An 18,429-nucleotide genomic window follows, 5' to 3' on the forward strand; every position below is an offset into this window, starting at 1 on the left:
AGAATGGTGTTTTCTGGAGGGAAAAACATTACCACTTACATAATATCTAAAAGTTAGTACAAAATTCATGGAGATTAGGTGCAAATACGCCTTGCTGCTAAAGGCTGGGAGGCTGCAAACCTGCAAGAAGACATTTCTGTGTTGAGTGTGCTATGGACAGGTATATTTTTGTTAGATTTTTATTTTCTGTTTAGTTTAGGCTACAACATTCAGTATAACTATACTGCTTAATTTTGCCCGATAATTTGTAGTAATGATTCATGTGAAAGATATACAAATTCTTGACGTTTTATTTGCAAAATGTGCTTGTTGTGTCTACAGAGTTGGGTGAATAATTACAGCCAGTCAGTGGCTGCAAAGGCTTTCTTCTGAGGCTCAGGGACCAGGTGTTTCAGGGAGTGATACACAACACCAAGTAGATGCCTAATGCTGACCTAAAAAGCTCTGCAAAGATCTCACTCCTTTCTGCTTTAGAGTGAAACTACATAAGGATTTAAAAATAGATACTGGGAAAAAAAATCAAACAGAACAAAGCTAAGTTAATTTTATTTTATCTTGTTCACTTCCAGCAACTGAGGTCTGTTACTTACACAGACTCCTTTGGGGTTAGATGAGGATTTATTTTCATTCTTTCTGTGTTTAGAAACAGAAGAGGAAGAGCTGCTGGTCTGAGAGGTGTTTGTGATGTTGGTCTCTTGGCTGAAGGAGCTGTTGTCACTGCTGTGCCGCCGGTGCACAGGCTCATCCAAGAGAGGGGATAACGGAGGAGGGAACAGCTTCTCTTCTCTTTTCTTTGCCACCTTCTTCACGGAGCTATTGCTGTTCCTGGGACACAGAAAAGAACCAGCTGCATTTCAATCGTGGTTAATCCTCCACAGCACAAAGCTCTAGATTTTATTTACTGAAAAGCCAGTTCTACCCTCAGATACGAGCCGTGATCCCTCATGTCCTAGAAACAAAGTCAAAAGGAGACAAGGCAGACATAAAAGAGCCACCCCTGCCTTTTCGGCCTTTTCAATGGCTGCAGAAACCTCCTACTTTGGAGGACGACTTCCAGTGCATTAGTACAAATTGCACCCACTTTAAATGCTAATTTGAGTCAGTCTTCATTTGAGAGGTCAGCGAGGTTCTGACTCAGCAAAGTGCTGAAAAGTTTTATGCCCAGGGTTAGTTCCTTTGACATCAAGGATGGCTATTTACGTGTTTAACATTAAGCATTTTTTAAGAGGTGGATTAGGGCCCACATAAGCAACCTTTGCAAAAACACGTAATAGCACGTGCCACGTGAACAAAAAAAATAATTTATAAGTACAAAATGATAACCATAACAATAACAAGATAATAATTATTTGACCTCTAGAATAAAACCAATGTTCAACACTATATTAAAATGATACATTGTAGCTGGCAAAAGCCCTTGAGCAAATATTGGTTGATGAATTGAACGTGATTCAGAAAATGAATGTGGTTTTGACATGAAAGCTCTAGTAATATGATAATCTATTGTCTGTTTTATGTACAGAAATTGTTAGCTGGCTGGAAATGGCAGCTGGGATACACAGTTAAAACAACAAAAAAAACACATGCTAGACCTTTCTCCCCTCAAATCCATCAAGAAAAAAAACACAGCACCCTACCACTGTTTAACATATCAATCTACCGATAGATTTTTATTTTAGGTACTGTTCTAATCCAGTCAATGAAGATAACCTGAATTTTAATCTTTTGTTAGACATCTGATATTGCACTATACAATCATTTACTTTTCATGATTATTGACTAAAATTTCAATAGCAAATTAAGTCAACAAGAATTTATGTTTCATTCCTAGTCGCTTTCAGTCAGTGTCAGGAATTATAGATTTACTTTGCAGTAAGGTAGCCAGTGAAAGAGAAGAGTGCAACCCAGGTTTCCCTGCTCCTCATTCTGGCACCATGCAGTGTAACAGCACCCTCTCATTCCAGGCCAGCCTCTTTTGCAGTTTCCCCAACAGCATCAATCAATGATCAATGGCCAACAGATCAAACACCTGCTTTGATCATTCCCCTACTTTGGGCCCTTGGTGGTACAAAAATATTTCAGCCTGTTTTCATAACAAAGTGATATCAAACCAAACCCCTGTGTTTCAGGTTTTATAGCTCTTCTACTCAAAACTATTTTAATTCAACTGAAGCAGAGCTAAAAATAACTTCGAAATTCTCTAATGTTAAAGATCCTCAGACTGAAGAAATAAAAGCAGCACAGAATTCATACTGCCTTACAGTAGGACGGGTATGGATGCTGTCCTGTTTGGAAAACACATGGGCCTGAAGATCAAAGGAAAGCAACCAGGTCGGAGGAGACTGGCAGTTCTCTGCGAAGACTGATTTCATGCACATGTGGTCCTGCAAGCATGTCCTCCAAAAAGTTCTCACTCAAAGCCCCATCTGTTAGCTTCTTACCACCAAAGGGCATTTTGGAACTGAGACAAGTTACCATAGCTATAGCACAATAACACTCTGAACTTTTTCCAGAGGAAAGTTTTCCAAAGAAAAGCAAGCACTGCCCCAACTGTTACTGTGTACAGAGGCAAAGCAGACAATTAATGAAATGCCCAGGAGCAGAATCCAAACCCTCTGCCTCCCAAGCCAGTGTCCTAAACAGGACTACCCTGGGCGTGCTGTTCAGTGGGTTGTCTAACAAACACGTATGGCTGAGAGCACAGAGCTAAGTGCCCCTGCACCAAGAGGGGTGTGGAGCTCTTCCTTTGCCCTGGTACAGCTTTGCAAAGGGAACAGAAACTGAGTCTGGCAGATCTACCTCCAAAGTGTCTGAAGAAAAACTGAAGGCGAGCCATTGGCTAAGTCCACTTTAGGAACCACTAGCGAGATTTCTCCACACATCTGTGGCTATTTCCAGGGCTAAAACAAGACTCCAGCACTGGCATGGAGTCTGTCACTACGTGGTGAAATTTAAGCATACACAGAGCAATCCAAACAATGTTCCTTGGTTGCTACATGGAGGTGGGAAAGCAGTACAAGAAAAAAGGAAGAAGGCTGCAGGTACCATGGTAGAAGCCTCTTCTCCAACTGAGTGACATTTGTACATTCCAGAAGAGGCATCATATTCAGAGGCCTGACCTCCCTTTTGGGCAATGTGTGAGACTTTGTTCACCTCACCTATGGGCTCATGTACAAGATAGAGCAAACAAAGATATAGAAGCCATTCTGCAGGTGAGAACATGTAACCACAACTGAAAATGCACTTGAGGATATATTTTTTCTGCATAACTAAAATTCAAACCCAACAGCAATACTTAATGGTTATAAGTTCTCTTTTTTCTTTTCTTTTCTTTTCTTTTCTTTTCTTTTCTTTTCTTTTCTTTTCTTTTCTTTTCTTTTCTTTTCTTTTCTTTTCTTTTCTTTTCTTTTCTTTTCTTTTCTTTTCTTTTCTTTTCTTTTCTTTTCTTTTCTTTTCTTTTCTTTTCTTTTCTTTTCTTTTCTTTTCTTTTTTCTTTTCTTTTCTTTTCTTTTCTTTTCTTTTCTTTTCTTTTCTTTTCTTTTCTTTTCTTTTCTTTTCTTTTCTTTTCTTTTCTTTTCTTTTCTCTTCTCTTCTCTTCTCTTCTCTTCTCTTCTCTTTTCTTTTCTTTTCCCTAGTTGCCCACTTAATCCTATAAATTTTCACAGGAATTACACTGATAATTTATTTAGCACTGTTACCTTCCTCAGATTTACACCAAAGCATTTATGTTAACAATAACCTCCGTGAAATAAGTTGTTACCAGCAGTTAACCAGATTGTCACTTTGCTTTGGGCTGTTAATGGGCTAAGAAACTGGTCTTTGATTGCAGTAATCACTAATTTTGAATGAATTTATTACAATAATTACTGAGACTCAATGGTTTAATTGGCTGACATGATTGTTAGTTAAACTATATTTAAAATCTAGGGAGAAAGACAATAAAAGTGGAAGGAAAAAACACAAGCAGAACTGATGGTCTTCTGGCTGCAGGGTTTAATTTTTGTGTCTGAGAAGGCCAATTACCAAGGAACGAGAAGGCTCCCCATCTGCCTTTTTTTTTTTTTTTTTTTTTTTTCAGCCTGGTTTCTTTTGGGGCAGAAAGCAAGCAAGCAGGCAACAAGAAGTCAGTGTGAGGGAATTGCCATCTCCTCTTACATTTCAAGCTGCTTTTCTTTACCCTCTCTTTATCCACTCCTTGTGGTATGCAGTGGTATCTCTGGCCTATTAGTGAGATAAAGCCATTGTCTGTACCGATCACTTGGCTTTCCTTTGCCTCTACTCTCCTGTCCACAATGAACTGCTGCACATTGACAGTGTATCTGATTTTCTGCAGGGGGTTAGCAGGGAAAGGTCACTCCCACATTAGCTTGGACCATATGGCAGCAAGTGAATGAAGCTGAAGTCATTGTCATAGATGTAGAAGGCTGTCTCTGCCTTGAATGAGCTGCAACGAACGCCGCTGTGACTACCCAAAGGATCAGCTAATATGTTGCCAGGTACAGGTGCATCTTTAACCAAAGGTCAAACGAAAGCGAAGAGGAAATCTCCAAAACCAGCCTGAAATGTTTGCCTCAGACATACGTCTAGCATGCCTGCTAGACGGCAGGCATGTTTCCCTGGTATGAAATTCAGACTCACAGTTTGCATCAGCACATAACTCTCTGTGTTGTTACAAACTGCCAAATGTTGGCAAACAGAGCTCTGTCTGGACTGGGTCTACCAATCAGGTATTTAGATATAAACGGTATTCAGCAGCACATACAATTAATGCTTAAATTAAAATTGCTCTGGCAAGCAAGTAAAAGCACAAACAATCCTCTGCTGCAAAGTGGGTAGCTGATCTGACAAAAATCTGACTCACAGCAGTGTTTCAAGTTATTACTATGAACTACTTGGGCACAAAACAGTATTGTTTATTTCTTCGTATGCTATGAAATATTAGAAACAGGGAAAATACAGTGATGATTGTTTGAATAAGTATATTTTAAATGTCACATTAGATTTAGGAAAAGGCATGAGACCCAGACTGTGTGAGGGAAGGAACAAGAGAGATAACTGTTTGTACAACGACTACATACAACAGAATGGCTATTTGGTTGGGCAAATGGCCTTTAAGTTCACAACTGACCATTCCAAATTTCTACACTCAAATTGCACACGTAAGTCATAGGAACTTGCGGAAATTAGGTATATAACTGCCCATATTAGACTTGTAACCCTTTAAAACTCAATTGTGCATCCTTGCTTACTTTATTGAGCCCATACATTTAGGAACAGATTATGAGAGAAAGATATTTAAATGCCGAAACCAAACACAGGCAGCTATTTGGAGTTGCAAAAACACAGGTGTACCTATCTTCCACTAATTCCTCCCTGAATGCCTCCAAATTTTAGCCCAGAGATTGTGTTCTTTCTGTCAAAACACTCTTGCACCTATAAAAGAGCCCAGTGAGAGCCTCCAAAGCCTGCCTTGGGGTACTTGGCTTGTCGGCACAGGGACCATGTTCTAACAGGAGAGATCTACCATTCTTCCCGAGAGAGAACATCCACCAGGAGACGTAACACCTTCCTAATGGGTGAACTTCATTGTCAGCTGTAGCTGAATCATCCTTATTTCTCAAAGCCCTTTTGTAGAGAGTTCTGAATGAAAATGTAGGACCTTTGGGAGTAAAGAGGGTTTAAATGGCAAAGCCTATCTTTCAACCTTTCACCACTGAAGTGTTATTTTCCCCCACGCCTTTGAACAGTGCACAGTTTTAGATTCCCCTTTCTTCTTCCTCCCCTTAAAATTCTACTTAACCCTGTGGAAAACAGAACCACTCCTGAATGCTTAAAAACAACCTGGGGCGGTCCAGAAATGTGTTGTCACACAGTTCAGTCAGCTCCCTAATCTTCTGGGAAATACATTGATCTATGTTCAGATGCATATCAGTGGGAGCTGAAGACCTGAATTATCAAATAATATTGCATTTGTATCAAATGAACTCAGAAGACACCAATAATAAAGGTAGTATGATGCAGGTCTCTGCAGTTGAAAAGCAGTCAGAAAATTTTGTTTCAAAACTTGAGGAAGGTGAGAGGAAAAGGTACCATATAGAAATAACTATTGATGGACACAATTATATTTTAACAGAGAATACCAAAGGCTTGAAAGCTCTGAGGAATCAAATTAATGACCTGGAAAACAAGCTCAAATTAAGAAACATCAGGTTGGGGGTGGATCCTTTGGGCTTGCTGAAGACAAGAGTTGAAAGATTTTTTAATGGATTGTGGAGGTGTTGGGGATGGCTAATCCTTGATTCTCTCTGCAATATATCTCTACTCACTGTATTTCTAGCAATGACAATCAAGCAACATCCATCATGATGTTTATCAAATGTGCAACATATTACCCATCACACTGTAACTTCCAAATCATCTGCCTTTTCCAGAGTCAAACTCTGATCTTCTCAGTGGTATAATGAGGGGTTAGCTCAAGGACTGAAGTCCCTCTGTAATTACACCAGCACAAATAAATGCTCAACCTTCTTTATGGATTTTAAAATCTGTGTACTATTTCATAAATGATTTTTGAGCTTTATCTGAATTTAGATACTAATACAATCAAATTGTTTTCAGAAGCACATTGAGCATTTGATTCTTTGCTTGTCCTACTGCGAAGCAGAAAGCAGTGCCTCATCTCAAAAACATAAAAGCACAAAATTGATGACAGAAGGGAATTGGGTTCTTTGGTTATTTATAGAATGTTAATCTGGTGATTATAATAATCAGAATCATTATTTACATGGTGCCTGTTTGCTGAAGCATTATAGCTGTATCTCAAAGACACTGAAAGGCACAAACTATTTGATTACATGTCTGCTGAAATACAATGCATGTGTGTCTGAATCAGTTAGGGTCTCACCCCTGGCACTGCTGTATGCACAGTTTAAGTGAATGGAAAAGTCATTATTTCATTCAAGAAAACTGAGAACTGTCTCATAGGAAAACAATTTCAAAAATAATTTCCAGACAATCAGACGGATCCCATTCTGGCCATAGAGGTGAAGGATGATGGGAGCGAGAAAGAACCTTGAAAGAATGCAATATGGTGGAAGAAGAGTATTTCAGGATTGCGATGAGACTCTAATTTCCAGTAGCCCATCAGAAAGCTGAACGAATCTCATCCAAAACCATGCGGACCCTCTTCCTAATGGCTGGGAATAGCAATGCCTGGTCACTTATGCTTTCCCATCTAAGACATCTGTAGAACAGTACTGTGAAATCCCTCATGAATGTAATGGGAAAAAAAAAAAAAGAACTTACTCTTTAGTGCTGGTTAATCTGTGATTCGGTATTGGAGAGATACAAGGTGGGAGCAAGCACGAAGCTGAAGGGTCCTCCAGGCGCTGCTTCTTGGTTTCAACAAAGGTATCCAGGTTTTCCGACTGCTTTAACAAAAAATGCAGAGCTTGAAAGATCGTGCATCTATGCACAGTTTCACTTGCCATTAAGAGGAGCTCAGGAATCTCAGTGTATTTCCTTTACAGAAGCAGCAGTTAAAATACTGTTCTAAGAGAAGTGGAGGTAACCTGAAATCAGGGCTAAAAGTGCTCCAAACACATGACGTGAAGTTATATAAGTGACACAGCCAGATAATTAGGAAGCAAAACACCTCATGTGCTATAGTTATCTTCTGTAACTATACTGTAACATTGGAATTTAATTAATAATTCAGACAGAATGACTTGATAGCACCAAATGTTACTCATGTAAATAGCTTTTACTCACTGACTTAACGGAAGTCACTGAGAAAACTTCCCTGAGTAAGTATTCCTCACAGGACTGAAAGACTACAGGACTGAGCTCTAAGGTGGCAGTCATCAACAGCGATAGCTGGTTGAAAATTTGCTTTGAAAGATTCCCTAACGCATGACTTCTGTGCCTGAACTAGGATGGTGCAAGCAAAGCTGATTACTGCTCTGTCACTGGAAACTTCATATCATCCTTCAAGCCCATTAGTAGATGTCTAAAATAAGTCTTTAAATAGCATGATTTAGAAATCCAAATCAGGCTCTTCCTACCCTGTTTTAACTGTTGTTATACCCTAAAGCCATTGTAATTGGTTTGTTTCCTCTTGGGTAGCACTGAACTGTCACACAGCAACTGAACAGGCTCTTTCAGAGTGTAGCTTATATTTGTGCAATCCCAGAGTGAGATTCCTCACATTGTTACTTTCTGATTCACAGTCCCAGCTAACGAAGTTCCAAGGCTCCAGCTTTCATATAACCCCTGCCCCCTATTTCCCCCTTTTATTTTTTTTTTCCTGGAAGCCCTATGTTTATTTGCCAGTACCATATTCTTGTTTTAGCCATCATACTAATGCACCGCTGTTTTAATAATTAGTATACCCATTGTACACTATTGTAAATACATATAAACATTGACATTTATACATCCCTTTCCTCTTCCTTTTCTCCTTCCCTCTTACCTCTCTGCCTTCAGTGTACAGCTAGAATATAAATTGAATAAAAACCTGCTGAGTTTACTCATGTGATTATTTCCACTTAATTCAACAGGGAAGGAGCCAGTGCAGTGACTCATGTAGGCAGGGGTGCAGACCCTGTGTCTGCCTGGCATTGTCTGACTTTGTCTTGCATTAACTCTCTCGTACCACTGGACTGCTCAAACTCAGCATTTCAATGCTGTTCAGAAGTTTGCCAGAACAGACAGCTGAAGTCACATTCACAATGATTTATAAAATTTGGGGTATAAAAAATACGCTATGATGACTTCTCGCAGGGAGACCAGAGCACAGCCATTTCAGCTGGAAAAAAAATGACTACAAAAATTCATTTATGATATAAAACCCCAGTTTCTTTTCTGAAAACACATTTAGTTTAAAGTGCATTGTCATATCCCACAAGATAGGATACCCTTGGGCATAAATAACATAAAACACATGATAAAACGTGATGCCTTAAGACAAAACATATTTGCTTTTCCAGGTAGCTGCATACAGAGAGCAGCTAGTTAAGCAAATGATATTTCTATGAATCAAATTCATTTGTATAACAAAACAATATAGAGACTAAATTCACCAGGAGCATAAGCAAGCACCATTCCATTGACTTTAATGAAGTTATGCCTGTTTAAGCCAGTGGTGAAAATGCATAAATTCTGCAGACAATAAAACTCTGCCTTCCAAACAGAAGTCACATTTTCTGAGTATGGCTGAATCCTTAGTAATATACACTTGTCATTGGGAGTTCTTCTGCAGATTACAGAACACTGCAAATTACTGGGCAAGTGAGCAAATACAGCGAAAAAGGTTCTATGATAAATCTCAAAAAAAAACAAAATACATCGTTAATTTTGCCAGCTGGACTTTGTGTTTTTTTTTTTTTTTAACTTGTTTCTGATGTTAATTTGTAATGTACTGGAAAATGTACATCCTTTGTAAAAACGATGAAGCCTTAGTGGTATGATGCCTCCTCACAGCCCTGCTGCAGGTGTAGTGAGGAGTCAGTGACTGCAGTCCTGACCTCAAGGATGCACAGAAATTCAATGTTTTCCTCTGAACGATGAAAATGACTTACCTTGTGTTTCCTTTTGGATTTTGTGGATGGTTTTTCAGCTGCTGGGGTAGGGGACTCTCGAGATGGTCGTCTGTGTTTCACATTTGCCTCTCTTGGTTCAGTTTTCACAGATGTGGTCTCAAAAGGCTCTTGCCCAGGTATCCTAGAGAGTAAACTAAGATCTATTTTCACCCAAAGAGATTTGAGTTCTTCATATTCTCTCAGTGGGGACAGAAGTTCATTTTGTACGATTGGGATAGGAGAAAAGAGCTGCTCCTCCAAGTCATTGCTGGTCTGGTCGATGGATGTGTTGCTGCCATTGCTAGTTAAGCTACTTACACTGAGGATGTTACTGCCAGAGTCCTTCACTTTGATGCCATTCGCCGGCCCACTGCAAGCTGGCAGTATCTTAGCCTGCAAGCTCTCCTCCTGGTCTGTATTTGAGTCAGAAGTAGACGAATCAGTTTCGATAAATTCCCGGGACTTGGGGACAATTTTGCTGGGGCCTCTGTACTTTTTCTTCTCTGAAGTGAGACCTGTGCTCGTTCGTGGTTCCTTCCTTGGAGCGGTCTTCCCAACTGCTGCTTTAGTTCGAACCTTTGGCTGCTCGGGGGGTTCCTGCGGGTCTTTTTCTTTGGGAGTGTTGCTGGTATTATTTGGTTTGGGCCAGTTATACTCTTCTACACTGGAAGTCCTTTCTACCTTTTTGGGTTGCTTTTTCCCAGTAGTCCTTTGTGAAGTTGGCTCATTATGAGCTGGCGACTTCTGCTTGGAGCTTTTTGCCTCTGGGGTTTTCTGGGCAACCCGCGGTTTGGCTTTCTCTCGGATGGGACTGAGGATCGCCCGGTCTTTGGAATCGGTCGGGGGCAGGCTGTTGTTGAGCTTCCCTTTGTTTTGTCCTTCGGCCTGCTGGCTGCTCTGTGGCTGGGAGCTGGTCTCACTGTGAGGCTCATTTTGATTGTTGATGATGGTCTTGTTGTGGGGGTTCACTTTATTTAGCCATTTATCCAGCTGCCATTTGTTTGTCGAAGGGGGTTCAGGCTGCAATTTGAAGAACAACAAGGAACAAATCTCAGATAGAAGCAATGCTTTTCCCTTTAAGTGAAAACTTTTTAACACACCCTTTTATTTCAGTCAACTAGTGGTGACTGCTAGTTTTATGGGAGTATTTATGGAGTATTTATGCTTAATTAGGCTTCCTTATCTGGTTTACAATGTGGCCCTGAAGAAATTTAATACAACTAAAAAGTTTAGCTGGTCCCTGAAGATATAGTTTTGTCATGTTGCCTTTCCTTAGTCCCAGCTGAATACTGTGTCAATAAAATCTTCTCTAGCTACTGGCAAAAATCTAAATATTTCTTTAAAGCAATTCAAATGTAGGCCAGAAGGATTCTTCCAAAAGCTAGAATGAGTATGTGGGTCATACACATAAAACTGTAAAGGGAGAAAAAAGTCAACAGCACCAAGCTGCACAGAATCCCAACATTTTCCTAACAGGGAGTAGGATTTCTCTATCTTTGATGCTTCCCCCCTCCAAACATCTGCCAGGGGATATCTGCAAAGGTGTTTTTACCTCCGGTGTGGCACTGCGTGACTCCTCATTGCACTCGCTGTCACTGGAGCTGCTTTCACTGTCGGAGTCAGACTCAGAGCTGCTCTCGGACTCGCTGGAGCTCCCAGAGCCACCGCTGGAATGGGCCAAGCCAGCCGCATGTGCTGCTGGCACCGGCAGGCCGCTGTGGGGAGAAGATCCCCTTGGGTCAGTATGCTGCTTGTCGTTCAGATTCTGAAGTGTTGACCTGGGGGGAGCCACCCAGCGAACCCTGCTCACACCGACTGTCCTCAGCATCGGCTCCCGCTCATGCAGTACAGCCCCGAAGGAAGCTTCAGAGGCCATGGCACCACGTTGGGACCAAGGGAGCCGGCTGGGTTTATGCTTCGTGGGACACACTGATAATGGTGTTAATAACATTATCATCATCATCATGCTCAAGTGAGAAGCACTTTAGTTTCACTTTAGAGAGACTCTTTACACGGGCAGATAATGATAGGACAATGGGGAACGGTTTTAAACTTAAAGAGGGGAGATTTAGATTAGATCTTAGGAGGAAATTCTTCCCTCAGAGGGTGGTGAGGCACAGAACAGGCTGCCCAGAGGAGCTGTGGATGTCCCTGCCCTGGAGGTGTTCAAGGCCAGGCTGGATGGGGCCCTGGACAACCTGGTCTGGTGGGTGGCATCCCTGCCCATGGCAGGGGGTGGAACTGGGTGGTCTTTAAGGTCCTTTCCAACCTGAGCCATTCTGTGATTATATGATCACAAGCTTGAGCTTATTAGCCCAATGATTGCAAAAACTAACAATCTTACTTAAATAATTTATTAATGAAATCATGCTTTCTTCATTTTTTGCTGGCTCATTTATAATTTATGAACAAAGAAAGGACATCAGGCAACTAATGTTGGACAGGGCATTTTAAAAATTAATTTTAATGAATACTTTTACACTGTGGTGTACAAAAACTACACATTTCTGACAACTCTCTAGGGACTGCCCAACGTTTTTTTATTTATAGCTGTTTTTTCTCTCATGAGATGATTTCTTAATGATAATGTAGTGAGAAAATGGTGTTCAAGCTGAAAATAAGTCTCTCTGTGAAATCCATTTTTCTGTGTGTTCAACTGTCCTCCAAGATGTATTCATTAGCAGTGAGCTGGGTCTCAATTGTTTTTACTCAGCATTTATTTCTAAACTTAGAGGTTGGATGACCCCAGTTTTAGCACTGCCAGTCTGAGTCTTTATAAACTCATCTTTAATTTCACATTATTATTATTATTATCTTTGGTCAGGGAAATAACTGTAAGGTTTTATGTCTCTTCAGCTGATCTATGTAGAGACTTTTTGATGATTGATTTTAAATTTGTGAAGCTGACAAAGCAAAGTGTTTGAAAATTGACACCATTTGCTAGTACTCTTTTATGGATATTCAATACCTCACCTTAATATATCATATGCTGTGTGTGTCCCATGTCTAGTGATCCAGAGAAGCCCTGAAGTTATAATATTGCTTTCCCTTCATTTCTGCTATCTGCTTTTCTGTTTTTCTGTGAGAAGGATTCATCTAAGCCAGGCACATGCCCTCCTTCACCTTTCAGAGATGCTACGTGCATCAAGATGCCCTCTTAAAAAACATAGTAACCAAGAAAGTGGAAGTAAGAAGAGCCAGAAGAAAACCAATCCTGCTCCACTAGAGCCTTCAGAAGTATTGCCGTTGGCTTCCATGACAATAATAAATGGTCTTTAATTTTCTTCTCATGCAAAGCTACTTTCTCTCTCCCTCCTTGTTGGTAAACCTATCCCTTACACTGTGGTTGGTAACATAACTGTCTCTTTGAGCATTGCAATGGCCCTGCAGTGCCCATTGACAAAACCAGCTTGGTGCTTTAGGGTGCATTAATGAAACGAAATTACTCACTTGGGTAATTGCTACAGATCACTAACTTTGTTGCTCATTAAAGCGCATATACTTTTTTTTTTTTCTCTTCTAGAGGCTCAACTGACTCTAGTAGAGCTAGTTACCAAATTTCAGCTGGAAGTAACAGGTAAATATAAAGAACAGATGCTTTTAAAAACATATATATAATACTTTTGGAAATACCAATAATTAAACATAGATACATTACAAAATTGATCTTAAATTTGTATTTAATTTCAATTTTTAGAAACCGTTTGTGCACTTGTTTTTCTTTCTTTAACTCTTCTTTTCAATGAAGCACAGGAAAGTATAGGGAAATAACTTTTTCACTTCTTTTTTACAGTAAATAAGGAAACAACAGTGGGGTAAAAGTGAGCGTGACTGTGGGGGAGTTTGACTTGCAATTCAATATCTTGTAGTTTTGGTCTTATATTTTCTGTTTGGGAAACACTGCAAGTAGATGAAAACTGACTTTTCCTACTTTATTACAATTGTTCACAAGAAGGACTAAAAAAAAAAATAAACAAAAAAACAGAAAACACTACAAGGATTCCCAATCTGAGTAGGACAACATGACACTTCTGTTCTAAAATAATAAAATGCAACATCAACCTTGAAAAAAGTGTTATTTACAGTTATCAGAACAAAGAAGTTGTAAATCAGAAATAGCTTTTCCCCTAAATCTGTAAGCTTCATCTGTTTCACTTCTATTTTCTCTTTTCACCCCAAAATGGAAGCGAGCACGGCAATATTAACATTTCATCCTAGCTGAAAACCCCAGTTCCCACCTCCCTAGCAGAGAGCTATCTGCAAAGACAAAGAAATGTTTAACCACCAGCAGCTGCTCCGAGAGCACGGGGCTGAGCATCGGGCAGCATGGCATGGAGCGGTCGTGCAGAGAGCAGCAGGGCCGTGGGTGCACGGAGCTGGTGGGGCACCAGCCACCTGCAGGGATTTACCGCGCCTATGGGCAGGGTGTGTAAGCCTGCACCAGCCTCTTGCAGTGACAAAGCTCCTTGTCTGGGGTGGTTTATGTCAGGGCAAGGTGGGTCTGCTCACACCTATTTATGCAGGTATGCCCCCCAAAATGCTCTGTTGTCAGTGCTTGCAAATTTGCCCTCATGAAGATCACTGATTTAAGAATATTGCCTCTTATAATGGATCAAAGAAGAAAAAGCCAGTATCCCAGCAGGTAAGGCCCGTACCTTTCCAGCCTGTAAATACAACCTACATCATTCAGCCCTCTGGAAGAGAACTGACACTGTAGCTGGGATGTGCCTACATAAAAAAACTGGAGTTGTATTGTGGCAGACTGCAGCTGTCTGACAAAGAACTCAAAGGGCAAGACCGAAACCATGGAAATAGATGGCAGCTCCAACCTGGCCTGATTTCCTCTCTTTCTGCACACCAGCCTCAGAAAAAAAGTTATCATATGCCAAAAATTACTGAATAACATAGCTCAGCAAGCTTGCAGGAACCAGACAGACTCAAAATAATGTTTTTTCATACGAAACACAATGAGGTCATATTTGTCTTTCATCTGGGATAATAAAATTATGCCTTGGCTACATCAGGCGGCTTCATGCTGAAGACATCATTGCTGATCTATATTTTTAAAGCAGAAGCATTCACTTTTCATCATGTAGTTTGAGCTGAGAGTAGCCCTGTTTGTATGCATTGCGAAACAATCAGATAAGACCCAAAATGCCTTTCCTAGCATCTCGCAGTACTAGAGACATCTTGCACATAGCTACATGCACAGTCATCTTCTAATAATGTTGATCAGTGAAACAGAAGAAAACATACAGACCTTTCACAAAGAAGTGCATGGAAAAAAATCTGTGTTGTTTTCTGTGCTTCTTTGCTTGCTTGCTTGCTTGCTTTTTTTTCTTAAATAAAATAGATCGTTTAGTTCAGAAGAACAGGTTGGTTTGCGCTCTTCCCAAAGACTTCTTCAGCTTTAAAGCTAAATCACATGCTTTAAAAGATGCTTGGATAGATTCTGCAAATGTGCATTCAAGCAGCTGTTACATGAATAAATTGGGCTTCTTCACATAACTATCACCTACACGAACTCAGGGTTGCCTCTGTAAAAGACTTTCAAAGCAAGCTTTGTTGTGTTGCTAAGATCCAAACAAGGAATGCCAGCCTGGACAAGGTTTAAAATGGATTTAAAGCATTTTATCATCAGACACAAGTCCTCAGAGTGACTAAAGGGGGCAGGAAGCACTGGTATTTGAAACTCTTGAATTTTTATTTCTCAGCAGGAGATGAACACTCATATTGTCCACTCAAACACTGAGGAACAATGTTTTTATTTCATTTGAACTGAAAAAAAAATTAATAAAAACAATGCTTCACAACGGAACACAGTATTGTTTGGGTAAATAACACTTAAAAGAAAGCCAGTTCATTATTATCACTTGAGATTGGAGGCCCCTACCGAGCCCAGTGACCTGCTGTGCCAGGATCTGTGTAAATACACGATGAGACGGTCCTTGGGCCAAAGAGCTTGCAATCCAAACACACAGAGCAAACATTAGAGGTATTACGATCACCCTTGGACTCAGTGCAGGCCTGACAAATTCTGTGAGCATGAAGCCCCTCTGCAGTTAATGGAAACATCGGTTCTGACCCCCTTTTCACTTCGTGCTCCACATTTTCCCAGCTGTGTGCTCAGCACGAGTTGAAACCCTGCAAGGCAGATGTGCTCAACCCTCTCCCAGAGCTGTGCCACAAGGGTGCTATCTGGGAGGAAAAACACACATGTGACTCAACAACACGGCTCCCCATTCCTCAGGCCAGCTAGATCAGGGTCTGCTTACCCTTCTCTGAAGCTGCTTTTCTCGCACCACACAGACAAGAGCTGCTGGAGCAGTACTCTAAGTGCTGCAAGTACTCCCATCCTGCAAGTGAAGGAGAATCAACTCTCCATCCTTTGCAAAGGTCATCATGATAATGTCTCTAACTGCCTGCAGGCTGGAAAGCATTTCTGGTTGCCTCCCTGCTACCAAGAAATGAAGCAGACAGAACAGACTTGCACATCTGGAAGCAAGTTGGAAGGAAGCTCTTCTGCAGCACTTCTACCTATCTCCCTTCTGCTGCTTTTGCAGCATGTGGCACTTCCCCTGTCCCTTGCTGCTTGGCTGCAGGATGTGGCACAGTGTGGGCACAAAGTATGAGATGAGAAATGTCTTGGGGGAGAGGACAAGCACCAGTATCACCAGGACCTGGCAGTGGTTTTCAGCACTTGTTGAAATCAAGCTTCAAGTCAGAGAAGCTGAGACTTGCAGGTGTGTGGCATCTGTCAAGAGCAGGCACTGGAGCCAGCTGCTTATGGTTCATGGTGGGGAATTGCATCAAGTTTATCAAACACACCAACAGTCTTTCATTCACTGTGGTTGACTGGTATGGGTGATCTGCCTAAATTTAAAATGTCTCCTTTCAGCTTTCCCCCCCCTTTTTTTTTTCTTTCTAATTTATGAAGTCTTTTTCTAAAACCAATGAAAGCAGGTGTGGCATTTGTATATGTCTGGATTTTTATGCTGCCTAGAGAAGAGAAGACCCAACATGCAACTTATACTTCTTTAGTAGTTGTTATCATCTAGACTATTATTACTTTATTTTCAACACATCATTTACAGTACTGATGTAATAAATGGCCTTTGAGATTAGACTTGGTAGTTAAAACAAAAATAATTTGAAATACTAAAACTCATTAACCTCTAATAAGAAAAACACTCAACATTTTACCTTATAAATATACAGGTAAAAAATGTTGAATAATTCATACCACTGCCGTATAACTCATCAAGGAACAAAAATTCCTAACGACTCCTTAGATATTGCCCCAAACTTTTCACCAATTAGATGTAGTCATGCTAATTGCTGTAAAGAGAATTTGGCAAATTGACAGTGCCCTCAAACAATAGCGTTATTCATTTCAACCCTTCCTTTTTAGGGCAATGATGAATTGGACACTTGTTCCATTGCTCTACCCAGAAATCAAAACATAAGCTTGGAGAAAGCAGAGTGCTGCTGGGCAGTGGGAAAATGTAGATGGGAACTGACCAGTAAGTCAACAGTGCATCAATGCTGGCAATGTATTTCCACCAAGAAGCATCACTCTGCAAAGGTTGCTTTACTGTACAGGGTATTTTTAGGGAAAATGCAACCAATGAAATCTGGAAAGGGGAAGCTCTGTACTGGAAAAGTGACTACAGACTGGACAGAACTGTTGATCTTCCTGTTAAGGCATTGGGTAGGGATCTGGAGGAATTTTGCTCTGAGTCTGAGAAATAAACATTTCTGTGCATCACTTACTGCTAAGTAGAAGAGAGACTGTGGTGCCTATCCTCAATTTGACTTCTCTATTTTAAATGCCGATGTTCTTCAGAACAAAGACTCCGATTGCACATGGCACTGGAAGGTAGGTCCCCAGTTCTGAGCAAGATTTGGGTGCACTGCAACCACACCACATCCTCTAGCAGAGTAGACCGTAGCACTCACTCACTCACGGGGGAGTACTGTTCTCCCACTCACTACACTGCATTCTGAGAGAAGAGCTGGAGGACACAAACTGTCTTCATCTTTTCAGAAGCCAGCCCAACCAGAGTCTCTTCCTACAGAAAAACATGAGGAACCTGAGGGGCTTTCTAGGCCGGCTAATTCTGTGTAAATGTTCAAAAAAAGCCTGCTTCATTATTCTAACAGATAATAATACAGTAGCACCTAGAAGATTAATATTTAGTGTCAGAATTTAATACCATAACTGTTCAATAACAAAGTTTTATTTCTTTTCTATTCTTACGCGATTATCAGGAAGTAATATTCTATTCTAATTTGAAAGCGAGCTGCCATTTTTTTAAAATAAATTGTTCATATCTATATCTTCAAATTTATATATGACTGCCATTAGATTGCTTTTTGAAGAAAAGGATTGCTCTGAATGATTTGTTCACTGCCTTTCCATTGGTTAGTATTAAATTATTTATCACCAGGCTGGTAGGATTCAAATCTAAACTTTCAAAGATCAAGTTGACACAGGAACTGAAAACCTGTATCAAGCCCTTTTTAAATATTAATCACCACCCAGGTCAATGGAATGAAATAAGGTGTGAAAATTGTTACTTCAGCAACCGTTAGCACACATAGTAAGACATCACTTATGACGGCTCTCTCATGTCAAAACACATGGAAAGCAAAAACCTCTACAGTGCGCTATTCAGTACGTGGCAGCTGATCTGACTGTATCAATCCTGAACACTGTAATGCAAATAGAACTTCTGATTTATTTTGAGGGGGAGGCTAGTTTACAAGATGTTGTATGTAAAAAGCCACATTCTCATTTTACTGTGTTCAAAAGTACTGTTTTAATCAAAGACTGTTTATAACAAGGTTG

General features: G+C 40.5%; 1 protein-coding gene across 9 annotated transcripts in view; it reads right to left on the reverse strand.

Moving 5' to 3' along the window:
- The window catches only part of AFF2 (ALF transcription elongation factor 2), a 329,062-nt gene that overhangs the window by 22,118 nt on the left and 288,515 nt on the right, over positions 1–18,429 (reverse strand). For 8 of the 9 annotated variants that reach the window (XM_067004994.1, XM_067004995.1, XM_067004996.1 and 5 more), the window contains 4 exons: positions 11,131–11,293; positions 9,579–10,598; positions 7,306–7,430; positions 591–825 (listed from right to left, as the gene is read on the reverse strand). In XM_067004994.1, the coding sequence (XP_066861095.1) occupies positions 591–825; positions 7,306–7,430; positions 9,579–10,598; positions 11,131–11,293 (1,543 nt within the window). The remainder of the gene's footprint in view (positions 1–590; positions 826–7,305; positions 7,431–9,578; positions 10,599–11,130; positions 11,294–18,429) is intronic. The other variant, XM_048077964.2, reaches the window with a different exon arrangement.

This window comes from Anser cygnoides, chromosome 13 (assembly GCF_040182565.1).
Source record: "Anser cygnoides isolate HZ-2024a breed goose chromosome 13, Taihu_goose_T2T_genome, whole genome shotgun sequence".
NCBI classification, from domain to species: domain Eukaryota; kingdom Metazoa; phylum Chordata; class Aves; order Anseriformes; family Anatidae; genus Anser; species Anser cygnoides.